This window comes from Lepidochelys olivacea (genome assembly GCF_965140295.1).
Source record: "Lepidochelys olivacea isolate rLepOli2 genome assembly, chromosome: 25".
Taxonomy (NCBI): Eukaryota; Metazoa; Chordata; order Testudines; family Cheloniidae; genus Lepidochelys; species Lepidochelys olivacea.
In genome coordinates, this window is record NC_140435.1 from 19862081 (window position 1) to 19875192 (window position 13112).

General features: G+C 45.0%; 2 protein-coding genes across 29 annotated transcripts in view; one reads left to right on the forward strand and one right to left on the reverse strand.

Moving 5' to 3' along the window:
• TPM4 (tropomyosin 4) overlaps window positions 1-2266 on the reverse strand; it is a 46784-nt gene extending 44518 nt beyond the window's left edge. Inside the window, exon 1 of the mRNA XM_084614375.1 lies at window positions 2084-2266. The gene's annotated coding sequence lies outside the window, so the exon portion shown is untranslated. The remainder of the gene's footprint in view (window positions 1-2083) is intronic.
• Window positions 1-13112, forward strand: part of LOC311512926 (zinc finger protein 2-like) — a 113147-nt gene that overhangs the window by 7281 nt on the left and 92754 nt on the right. For 5 of the 28 annotated variants that reach the window (XR_014709599.1, XR_014709600.1, XR_014709601.1 and 2 more), the window contains exons 1-2: window positions 6518-8154; window positions 10229-10382. Coding sequence is in view for 2 of the 28 variants with exons in the window: in XM_084614382.1 (XP_084470508.1) it covers window positions 10287-10382 (96 nt within the window). In the remaining 26 variants the exon portion in view is untranslated. Of the gene's footprint in view, window positions 1-4278; window positions 4361-5278; window positions 5421-5719; window positions 5832-6517; window positions 8155-10228; window positions 10383-13112 lie in introns of those variants that run through there. The other 23 variants (XM_084614379.1, XM_084614377.1, XR_014709607.1 and 20 more) reach the window with 21 other exon arrangements.

Consider the following 13112-nt stretch of genomic DNA (forward strand, 5'->3'; position numbering starts at 1 on the left):
ATCGCTAAGGCAAAAAATCTCCGATGACCACACACGTGGGCGCTCACACATCTAGAATGGAATGGACATAAGCAAAACACATCTTGAAGAACAACAGTTACAAAAAGGTAGGGAATAGTTTTTTCTGGTTACTTCTCCCAAATAGTTTCAATATGAAAAAGCTTTACTAAAGTGAATCTCTGCTGGTAGATATGCTAGCTCCATAAATATGTATGGGAAGTAGGAGTTTTGTTTTTCTCACCATGTTTTAAAGTTTCATATTCTTTTGCAGCTGGGTAGCGGCTGTTAAACATTTTCCATTCCAGTTGGCTAAAACTTTGGCACAAGAATAATCTTCCTGGTGTAAAGGATCAGCTTCTGCCTCACTATTGTCAATTTGGAAACGTGTATTGCCAAAATAAAGAGACTTTGGCCTTTTATATCACTTGGTGTCCTCCAGCAGAGAGTGTGAGCATGCGTGCACATCCCAAGCAGACTCTGCCTTTGCCCCAGTACAGGGAAGGGGTGGGTGTGTCTGAGTGGGACACGTTGCATATTTCTTAGGAAAAAGCTTTCCTCTCCCTGCCCCCCACCTTGTGAAGCAGGAGCCCCCCCCCCCCCGACTCCCATTCTCCCCCCACAACAGTACCAGCAGGTCAGCACCATCTGGTGGCCCCAAGGATCAATGGGAAGAGAGGAAGTGGCCTCAGAGAGAGGTGCAGTGTGGAGGATATAATGTTCTTGGCTTACAGTCCAATCAACCCTTGGAAGCCACATTCCATCATGGGACATGTAGTGCTTGCAGGGCTGCTGCAGCCAAGTCTCCCCCATCTCATCCCTGCGGGGTGGGGTGGGAGGGTAGAATTGGCAAGTGGACACAAACTCCTGGAATCCAGGGGGGAAAGAGGACAGTGTTTGGCAAAGGGACTCAGGTACCCAGTGCTGACAACCCCAAGAGTTTGAAATTCATGGACCTTCCAAATTGTGCTTTTGAGGAGGTGTGTGTCTTTTTATTTGCTTTCTGAGCCTTTAGGTTACAGTTGGGCCACATTTTCAAGCTTTGATTTCTGTAGGTACAAATAGTAGATTATTTTTTTAAGGAAGGCTGAGATTCTCTGCATAGCTGAGAGTGTCAAACCACATTCCGGCACGTGGGGCTGCAGGCTTGGAGAAAAAGAGATTCTGCTGTAAACAACTTAGCTTGTACTAATGTGTGGGAATACCCCTGCCATTAATTAATAAGCATAAGGAAAAACTAGCTCACGAAAGCTTATGCTCAAATAAATTGGTTAGTCTCTAAGGTGCCACAAGTACTCCTTTTCTTTATGAGGCAACTGCTGCTACCAGTTTGTTTTTCTGAGATTCCCTGTTTTTCCTCTACTCCTCAACTAACACCGTGGGAGAGCAGGCATTCAGGACACTTCCTGTATGTGTAAGTGTCCCTATTAGGGGACATTATTATCTGGACAAGAGGGATATCTGGTTTCTGAGGGGATACTACTGGCCAGACATGGGGTACTTTTTGTTTGGGGGGAGGGCACTAGAGACAGGTTGCAAAACACCTTCTCTCTGGGGGGGGGAGAGTAACAGTGTGTATTGGCAAAAAGAAAAGGAGTACTTGTGGCACCTTAGAGACTAACCAATTTATTAGAGCATAAGCTTTCGTGAGCTACAGCTCACTTCCTCAGATGCATATCGTAGAAACTGCAGCAGGCTTTATATATACACAGAGAATATGAAACAATACCTACTCCCACCCCACTGTCCTGCTGGTAATAGCTTATCTAAAGTGATCATCAGGTGGGCCATTTCCAGCACAAATCCAGGTTTTCTCACCCTCCACCCCCCACACACAAATTCACTCTCCTGCTGGTGATAGCCCATCCAAAGTGACAACTCTTTACACAATGTGCATGACAATCAAGTTGGGCTATTTCCTGCACAAATCCAGGTTTTCTCACATCCCCCCCACCCCCATACACACACAAACTCACTCTCCTGCTGGTAATAGCTGGGGAAGGCATTTAAAAAAGTTTAATATTATTTACTCTTTTCATAAAATCAACAACATATCTAAGCTATTTCACATTTCTCTGGACCATACCTTCAGGCCTCAAGGCACATAGGGAGGAGCATATCCTGAGTAAACATCTGGAACCAGGAAGGTGACTACAGGTGCTGTTTGTTCTTCCTTCATTGCTTCTCTCTAGTGTGTTGGCCAACATGCTCTCTCTCCTTGCCTGTTGTTATACAGGCTGCCTTCATAGACATGTTCACCTGCATGTGTCCAGTGGTGATTGAGATATAAATGGCTATGCATATCTACTGTGTTGCGGGGGCGGGAGGGGGGGAAGGAGTACTAAAACCTTCCGCTGCTTCTCACATGCTTCTAGTGCAGTGTGCCTTGATGCAGCAGATGAATTGTAGTCTTCTCTTACCTTTGTTTTCAGAATGTGTTGCCCTATGCGCTACTTTGTGCTATGCGCTACTTTGTGCAGCTGGAGGTATGAGCTGTGATTAAAAGTACATAGAAACATTGTATCAACAAGTTTGTAAGGACCCCCGTGGGCATTGAAAATGTATTCCCCAGAATGCCCCCCTTCCCCTGTTCCTGCTGCTGTCCCATCCCTACTGCAGTACATTGGTCTTCAGTAGGAAAAATTACACGAATAAATAATTGATTTAAACTTAATTCTGTTTATTGGTTAACTGGTGGGAGTGGTTTTGTGGCTGCAAATATGTGTAACAGTACATGAATATCGTTTAAGTGTTTTCAGGATCAGGGCCAACCCCTTTATGGACTCAGTTGCAGAAAGGACCGAGTTTTGCTCCAGAGTCAGACTATATATTGGAGCTTTTTGAAATTTACTTGAATACAATGTCTGCACCCTTGAGAGGGTGGGCAGCACATGCATTACCCCAGTGGGCATCATTATGTTAGCAGAATGAGGTCACATTAGCTGTTCTGAAGGGTTTTTCAGGCTGAGACTTAAAAGAAGATGTAATCCTTAACCTTCTACAGATGGGGAAACCAGCACAGGTGTGCCTGAACAGTCACACCGTGGAACAATATACAAAGTCAGAAAAATTTAACTACATATAACTGGCAGATTACAGAGTAGCAGCTGTGTTAGTCTGTATTTGCAAAAAGAAAAGGAGTACTTGTCAACTGCTGGAAATGGCTCACCTTGATTATCACTACAAAAGGTCACCACCACCACCCCCTCCTGCTGGTAATAGCTCACCTTAAGTGATCACTCTGGTTACAGTGTGTATGGTAACTCCCATTGTTTCATGTTTTCTATGTATATAAATCTCCCCACTGTATTTTCCACTGAATGCATCCAATGAAGTGAGCTGTAGCTCACGAAAGCTTATGCTCAAATAAATTTGTTAGTCTCTAAGGTGCCACTAGTACTCCTTTTCTTTTTACATGTAACTGAGTTCTTTAATATCTCAGTCATGCTTATCAAACTGGCAGCCTTTCTCTAAGGAGTAAGGATGTATTCTGATGTTTGATTGGTAGTTGTTTTTTGTTTTTGTTTTGTAAATGAAAATAATTTGTGGTGGTGGGCTGTGCATTCTAGCAAGGTTTCCAGCAGGAAATAGCCCAGCTTGATTGTCATGCACATTGTGTAAAGAGTTGTCACTTTGGATGGGCTATCACCAGCAGGAGAGTGAATTTGTGTGGGGGGGTGGAGGGTGAGAAAACCTGGATTTGTGCTGGAAATCACTTTAGATAAGCTATTACCAGCAGGACAGTGGGGTGGGAATAGGTATTGTTTCATATTCTCTGTGTATATATAAAGACTGCTGCAGTTTCCACGATATGCATCTGAGGAAGTGAGCTGTAGCTCACGAAAGCTTATGCTCTAATAAATTGGTTAGTCTCTAAGGTGCCACAAGTCCTCCTTTTCTTTTTGCGAATACAGACTAACACGGCTGCTACTCTGAAACCTCTCCTTACAATGTGTATGATAATCAAGGTGGGCCATTTCCAGCACAAATCCAGGGTTTAACAAGAACGTCTGGGGGGGGGTGGGTAGGAAAAAAACAAGGGGAAATAGGTTACCTTGCATAATGACTTAGCCACTCCCAGTCTCTATTCAAGCCTAAGTTAATTGTATCAAATTTGCAAATGAATTCCAATTCAACAGTTTCTCGCTGGAGTCTGGATTTGAAGTTTTTTTGTTGTAATATAGCAACTTTCATGTCTGTAATCGCGTGACCAGAGAGATTGAATTTATGAATGTTATAATTCTTGACATTTGATTTGTGTCCATTTATTCTTTTACGTAGAGACTGTCCAGTTTGACCAATGTACATGGCAGAGAGGCATTGCTGGCACATGATGGCATATATCACATTGGTGGATGTGCAGGTGAACGAGCCTCTGATAGTGTTGTTGGGAACACTGGGGCATGGCCACTAGGTAACTCGAGGGGATGGAAGACCACGAGTGTCGATGAAGCCCCCTCGCACTAGGCCCCTGTGTCCTTGGCCCCCCCCCCCCTCCTGCCTGGAGGCACTCACAGCAGCTCTGTGTGCTAGGCCCAAGTGTCCTTGGCCCCCCCGCCTGGAGGCACACACAGCAGTTATGCTGAGAATCTGCAACAGTATGTTGCAGAGTCAGACTGCCTGAAACTAAGCAAGGCCAAACAGGGAAGATATGAAAAAACAATGCTAAATAAAGCAGCTTTATGTATAGTTTAACAAATGATACAGAGAATCAGGGAACTAGCTGGGAACTGGATTGGCTGGCTATATGGATACTTGGAGCAGCTTGCTATTGGATAAGTATGCTGGAAAAAAGGATGTATAAAAGCCTGTGTAACTTCCTGCTCTGTTGTGCAGGATTTGAGATTTTATTCTCCCTGTACCTTTTTGCAGCTGCAAATAAACTTTTCTGCTTCTCCACCCCGTTGTAATTATTGGGTGTAGCACACCGGGTAACGAACCACTCAAGCTGTTGTTCAGCCTCTCGGCACTGGGTGCCGGCAACAGTGTGGCTGATGTTATTAGGTCCTGTGATGAGGTCCAGCAACCACATACCACACAACAGAACCACTAACCCAGGAACCTATCCTTGCAACAAAGCCCGTTGCCAACTGTGCCCACATATCTATTCAGGGGACACCATCACAGGGCCTAATCAGGGCAGTGCGTGTGAGCGTGGTCCAGTGACTGTCGGTGTTAACTCGATCTCTGTTCATCAAGTGGGGCCAATGCATGGATGAGGGCAAGATTTTCAGCACCAATGGAGCTTTGTATAATGATAGCTTGTGCTTGGCTTTTGCAGCTGCTCTCGCAGAGGAATTGTCCAGGAGCCCGAGCCAGAGGAGAAGTGGCCGAGGTGTACCTAAGCAGCTTGGACATCCTTCTAAGTGGACATGAAGAGTCGTCAGCTTTCTGTCTCCCGCATAACTGGCTCTGAGTAAGCGGTCAGTGCTTTGAATTCCTCATCTGTGCTTGCTGCAGTATTCTTCAGAGGCCGTGTGCTTCCTCTTTGGGTAAAGGGCTCTGTGAAATTATGGCTGATGAGGGGCCAGAGTCTGCTGTGCAGAGTGATTATTTCGGGTGCTGTTGCAAGGGGTGCTTTCTAGTTTTAGTACTAAAGGCCTGATGGTGGGGAGGGTTGGGACAGAATGCCGCCATGCAGGAGAAGAGAAAAGAATAGCCTATGCGATGTTGGCCACTGAGATGGTAACTTATTTGTTTTTCCTCCTCGGTCTGGGTTTAGTACAAACAGTCTACTCCCCTCATTGGATGGAAAGCGAGCGAGAGCAGTGAGCCTGCGAGCACTGTTGATGCAAGCCAGGAGTCGTCCAGTTGGCAGTGGAGCAGTCGCTAATGTCAGTGAGATAAGTGTCTGGTTTGTTTAAGGCTTTGTTCACGGCCCGCCTGGCTCCAGGTAGGGACTCCCCATTAGCTGGGGCTGGGTTTGTAAGAAATGGTTCCTGACCAGCTGTGGTTACGAGAGAGACAAGGTCCCCGTTTTCAGGGGCTGCTCATTTCTCTGGCCAGGAACAGTGTCTCCTTCGCAGGAGAAGGTTGCATCTAGGAGGAGGACTCCAGCTGGTGAGTTGCTTGCCTTCCTCCCATGTTCTTCTCTCTTCTCTTGTGTGTTGGCCAACTTTCTCAGTCTCTCTCTCCTCTGCTCTCCTGGTGCTGTCTCCCTTTGTAGGACAAAGGTAGGTGTGCATTCCCCCAGGTGAGGTCTCGGGAGCCATGGAGAAGTCGGAGCGGACGAAAATCATGCAGGGCAGTAGAAAGGTTGCTGAAAGTACCTGAAGAGACAAAGGAACTGAGAAGGGGGAAGTCCAGACTAAGACAGGAGTCTAGTCTGTAAAGGGAAACAATGGGAAGTCTAAGCTACAGAAACTCTTTAAGTTGCCGAAAGACATTTAGGGTGAGAAATTACTTCTTGAATCCAGTCTCTTCAAGATCTTAGGCTTAGTATGTGTGTGTATTTGTATTTGCTTAGTAATCTGCCATCTTCTGTTTGCTATCCCTTACAATAACTGAAAATCTAACTTTTATAGTGAAACTATTTTTTGTTTATTATTATTTATTATTAAACCCAGTTTGTGCAACTGGTGCACCGTGAGGAAATGCTTTGTGTATTACTCCAAGGGGCTGCCCGGTGTCACTGTTGGTCCATGAGGGAAATGATTTGAACACTACCTGAATTGGCCACGAAGTGTCACCATTGCTCCGTGAGGGAAATGCTTTCTGCGTTACTCCAAGTGGCTGCCCAAGTGTCACTCTTGCTCCATGAGGGAAATGGTTTGTGCATTGCCCTGACTGGCCACCCAGTATCACTGTTGTTCTGTGAGGGAAATTATTTCTTCATTACACTGAGTAGCCACCCAGTGTCATTGTTCCTGTATGAGGGAAATGATTTGTGCACGATCTGAATTTGCCACCCACTGTCACTGTTGCTCTGTGAGGAAATGCTTTGTGCAGTACCCTGAGTGGCCACCCGGTGTCACTGTTCGTCCATGAGGGAAATGGTTTGTGCATTATCTGGATTGGCCACGTGGTGTCACTGTTGTTCCATGAGGGAAATTGTTGGTGCATTACCCAGAGTGGCCACCCAGTGTCACTGTTGCTCCGTGAGGGAAATGATTTGTGCATTACCTGAATTGGCCACCCAGTGTCATTGTTGCTCCGTGAGGGAAATTGTTTGTGCATTACCCTGACTGGCCACCCAGTGTCATTGTTGCTCCGTGAGGGAAATTGTTCGTGCATTACCCTGACTGGCCACTGACTGTCAGTGTTGCTCCGTGAGGGAAATTCTTGCATTCCCCTAACTGGCCACCCAGTGTCTATGTTTGTCCAGGAGGGAAATGGTTTGTGCATTATGTGGATTGGCCACCCAGTGTCACTCGTGGCACTTTAGACACTAACCAATTTATCTGAGCATAAGCTTTCGTGAGCTACAGCTCACTTCATCGGATGCATAGTGTGGAAAGTGTAGAAGATCTTTTTATATACACACTGTTAAGGAAAAGTTAGCACATGTGACTCCATTTTGGTTTGGGACCCACCATGGTTTAAATGCCAGCACATCATACACCAGGAGGAGTGATCCTTAGATACTGAATCCCTGTGAAAATCCTCCTCCTTGTCTCCAGCCTGCCTTGACTCCCAGTATCTGGTTTTTGTCAGTCTCTAACTCCCTGTCTCTTGGCCTTGATGTGAGGCCTCCCATCCTGATAATAAAGGTTACTGATGCATGGCTTTAGGACCATGCTGTGTAATTAACATACTGGTATAGCACGAGGAATGCACCAAGCAGGGATAGGTGGTAGATAAGACAAGGGTTTGTTTATTGGCTAAGGTTTCCGATGCACGAGGGCAACATGCTTTGCCAAAAAGTATATAACCTTTGTATAATCTGTATTCAGGGTCCCCTCCTGGCTAGCAGGGGGGCACCACGCTCGAGCGTAATAAACTTAGTGTCTTTTGGGAACTCTGCAGTTGTGGACTTTGTTTATGTGCCTCAGCCTAGATTCGAACTGTGCGTGACCTATCGGGTGTAATTCGCAGCAGTTGTGTGCGTGTCCTACCAGGTGTAATTTGTAACAGTTTTGGCGACCACAAAGGGACTCTAGGCTCGCCCCAACAAGCGAGACTACACTCCTCCTCTTGGACAGTTCCAGCCGGCACAGGGTGAGTTCACCTTTGAGAATTCTAAGAAGGGGGGGTGTGAGCCGTCACTTAGGCAATAAGGTGGCACATTTGGTGTCCTTTTGGTAGCCCATTATGGGTTCTGGGCAGAGTGTAAGTAAGGGGACCCCTTTGGCTGAAATTCTCGAGAATTGGGGGAATATTTCTTGTACCCATGGGTTAGGTAAAAAAAAAAAAGCTGTAATCTTGTGCAAGGTTGAGTGGCCAGCACTAACAACTCAAACACCTTTTGACTGGCCACCGGATGGTTCCTTTGCTGGGGAACAATTAACAGCGCTTAGGAAAAGGCTGGAAAACAAAGCTCCAGTCCAGATGGATTATTGGTATGTATGGGACAACTGGCCTTATGCGCATGCGAAAGGACGTCCTCTTTCCTCTTCCTTTTCTTATTCATCTCAGGGGTCTCCAGCCCCGCTCTGTGCTATGCCTGCTTCTGCCCCTCCTCCGGCTTACCCTCGGCTTTCTGACTTATGCCCGTCACCTCCTTGCTTGCCAATTAGCCATGCTTTCTGTCCAGGTGACAAGCCTCATGGGGGTAGAACTCGGGTAGCCCTTGTAAGTGAAAATATTTAAGAAAAGAGACCAGGAGGGCTGCGGGCTAGTTAAGAAGCCTACCCTCCTTGTTAATTTGGTAGTGAAACAAAGCTGGTGCTCATGAAAGGGACAGTTCAGAGAAAAAAAACAGGATCGGGCCCAAGCGGCAGGCAACAGATAGAGAGATTGGAAAACAGATTGGAAACTTGGAGGTCATAGTGAAAAAAGAGGAGTAAATAATTACAGAAATGGAAAACGTAAATCCCAGAATAATACTTGAAATGGTAAAATCTAAGTTAATTGGGTGTCGTTTTGGGAAATAAGCAAGTGATTTAAAAAAGGATAGTAAAAAGTTAACTCTGTAGTTGCTGGAAAGAATTAAGCAGTTGAACTTTGTAAAATACTGGAAAGAAAAAGAATTCTTGGTTTCTTTGCAGCCATTTCGGAAAAAAATGGGCCCTTTTCCAAAAAAAAAAAAAAAATGCAATTATACAGTGTTACTTAATTAATATCTTATTAGGCTCCAAGGGGCTACAATAGGTGGTGTCTTCCTTTTCAGGTCACTGTGTGTTTGACAGCAGGAGTTAAAAGTAAAAGGCAATCAAAAGTCTGGTAAAGTTTATTGTGCCCTTTTTAAAGTAAAAATCTTTAACCTGTGGATCCAAAAGCAAGCCAGAAAGCCTTTGTTTTAATGTAAATTACCTAACTAATAAGGTAGAGGCCACTGAAACCTGGGCTGCCTATAAAACAAATACAAGAAAATATGGGTAATTCCTCTGTTTTGCCTACAATTAACAAGGGCATTTGTATAAAAAAAAAATATTTTAAGCAATGACTGACTGCCCAAAAGGGGTAGATCTGTGGGGTTTTTTTGTCTTTCAAAAAATCAGAGAAAACTAATGCCAGCTGAAAAGCAATTCAACATCTCATAAATTTACTGGCACAATAGGAATTCTGTTCTGTGTTCTATGTCCTGTCTTGTGGTGTTTGTCTTGTGGCCAGAATTGCTGTGTTTAATTTTTCATAGGACAGTTTAGTTTAAAACTAAATAGAAGGGTTAAATCAAAATGCAGATACTCGTTTTATTCAACTTGGAATATATACTAAAGTTTAATATATTTGCTTAAGTAAAAAAAAAAAAATTCATTGGCCAGATCTTTTAATTAAAAAAAATTGTTGTTAAAATTTGCACACCAACAGTCTTTGGAAGCAAGGACATGAAAGGTTAACCCACTCCCCATATTATACATAAAATCCTTCTGGCTACCTCACATTTCTAGCCAAAGGGCTGGGGAGGGAGGAAAGCTACTGGACACCAGAGGTTGTACCAAGTGGACTCCTCAAAAGTGGGAGTGCTTGTCCTGGCTTGTTGCTCCAAAGCTCTGTAATAAAGTCATTTTCGTAAAATGGTGTATGTGGCATACATTAAACAATATGACTAAAGTGCTGTATAATGGGCAATGTACATGTGTTCCTTTTTAAACAAAGATGAATAAGTAAAAAGTAAAAGTTTCCTTTGCAGGTTAATAAAAGCCAAGAAGGGGAAAAAAAAATAAAACGGAGGACAAGCTAATTCACAAATGAACACCACGACCAACCCATGGACTAAGCTTTCCAGCTACTGGGACCTTCACAGCCCACCTTCTGTGTTCCTGTTTATTGGACTTACATTGGGGGTAGTGTTTTTTGTATAGTATAAAGGAGAATGCCGACATTGGTATGGTTTGCCTGGGGGGTTCCTTTCCCTATTCCCAAGTCCAGTACAAGGATGGAAGGGCAATAGCTTCTTAAATTTAACCCGCGCTATCAAACAGGGTGTAAATTGAACGCAGTGTTGAATTGGTATTCATACCCCCACATATTTAGGTCAGGGGGTCCCGTTGGTAGGAGTACCTATCCCCCTTAATCAAACACTCCAAACTAAGCTTTGGGCAAACACTACGTTTAACTGAAATGTTACAATCCAAATATGGTCTATTAATATGGTGGCCCAGGGTAATTATGCTTTATGTGTGTCACGACGTAAGGGCATAAAAAATACAGTTTTTGTAGGAAATTTTGTGGGGTGCAAGGACACCACCCAAATCAGCTCTGGTGCGGGCGGCTCCTCTACCTACTCCAGGACCCCATGGCCAGTCCCTGAGGGGTCTGGCTGGTATTCGTTATGCAATCACACAGCCTATAAGGTTCTCCCAGCAGGATGGTGTGGTACATGTACTTTAGGGGCTACAGTACCTGCCGTGACAGTACACCAAAACCTGACCCGGGGAGAGATCCGCAATCTAGTATGGAGGGACAGACAAAGTATTCCTTTAAACCCCCTTTCTCAACGGCCCAAAGGCTTTCACTCCTTTGCGCGTTGGTTTCTGCCATGGATGGGAGTAAGCGAGCTAAAAAAAGCTATAGTTAACATTTCAGCTGCTTTGGAACTAATGGCAAATGCTACTGCAGATGCTTTATCTGCCCTTCAAATTGAAGTCACCCAGCTATCCCAAACGACATTGCAAAACAGCCTAGCCCTGGATTATCTCCTTGCAAGTCAGGGCGGGGTTTGTGCTCTGGTCAATTCAAGCTGTTGTGTATTTGTAAATCAGCACCATAGGGTAAAAACTAACATCCACATCCTCAAGCAACAGGCAGCCCTATTCCACCACATCAGCCTCGACACTACCAGCGCCGGATTCCAGGAGGTCTGGGACTGGCTCACCTCATGGCTACCGGATGTGGGGACCTGGGGACGGCGTATTTTGTATTTACTTTTTTTGACTGTTACTGTTTTTGCGTTATTTTTTGTATGCCTACAATGCTGCAGTATGTGCTGTCGGCAGTTGCTAACCCTGCAGCGCGGTTACTCAGCCCCAATATAGCTTACTGACGTACAAAAAGAAAGGGAGGACTGTTAAGAAAAAGATAGCACATGTGACTCCATTTTGGTTTGGGGCCCACCATTGTTTAAATGCCAGCACATCATACACCAGGAGGAGTGATCCTTAGATACTGAATCCCTGTGAAAATCCTCCTTCTTGTCTCCAGCCTGCCTTGACTCCCAGTATCTGGTTTTTGTCAGTCTCTAACTCCCTGTCTCTTGGCCTTGATGTGAGGCCTCCCATCCTGATAATAAATGTTACTGATGCATGGCTTTAGGACCATGCTGTGTAATTAACATACTGGTATAGCACGAGGAATGCACCAAGCAGGGATAGGTGGTAGATAAGACAAGGGTTTGTTTATTGGCTAAGGTTTCCAATGCACGAGGGCAACATGCTTTGCTAAAAAGTATATAACCTTTGTATAATCTGTATTCAGGGTCCCCTCCTGGCTAGCAGGGGGCCACCACGCTCGAGCGTAATAAACTTAGTGTCTTTTGGGAACTCTGCAGTTGTGGATTTTGTTTATGTGCCTCAGCCTAGATTTGAACTGTACATGACCTATCAGGTATAATTCGCAGCATTGGTGTGCGTGTCCTACCAGGTGTAATTCGCAGCAGTTGTGTGCGTGTCCTACCAGGTGTAATTCGTAGCATTTGTGTGCGTGTCCTACCAGGTGTAATTCGCAGCAGTTGGGTGCATGTCCTACCAGATATAATTCACAGCAGTTGTGTGCGTGTCCTCTCAGGTGTAATTCGTAACAACACAAAGCATGAAAAAATAGCTCCACCCACCCCACTCTCCTGCTGGTAATAGCTTATTGGCGGCTGTGATTGCAGAGCCATTGGCCATTATCTTTGAAAACTCGTGGCGAACCAGGGAAGTCCCGGATGACTGGAAAAGGCTAATGTAGTGCCAATCTTTAAAAAAGGGAAGAAGGAGGATCCTGGGAACTACAGGCCAGTCAGCCTCACCTCAGTCCCTGGAAAAATCATGGAGCAGGTCCTCAAAGAATCAATCCTGATGCACTTGCATGAGAGGAAAGTGATCAGGAACAGCCAGCATGGATTCACCAAGGGAAGGTCATGCCTGACTAATCTAATCGCCTTTTATGATGAGATTACTGGTTCTGTGGATGAAGGGAAAGCAGTGGATGTATTGTTTCTTGACTTTAGCAAAGCTTTTGACACGGTCTCCCACAGTATTCTTGTCAGCAAGTTAAGGAAGTATGGGCTGGATGAATGCACTGTAAGGTGGGTAGAAAGCTGGCTAGATTGTCGGGCTCAATGGGTAGTGATCAATGGCTCCATGTCTAGTTGGCAGCCGGTATCAAGTGGAGTGCCCCAAGGGTCGGTCCTGGGGCCGGTTTTGTTCAATATCTTCATAAATGATCTGGAGGATGGTGTGGATTGCACTCTCAGCAAATTTGCGGATGACACTAAACTGGGAGGCGTGGTAGATACGCTGGAGGAGAGGGATAGGATACAGAAGGACCTAGACAAATTGGAGGATTGGGCCAAAAGAAATCTGATGAGGTTC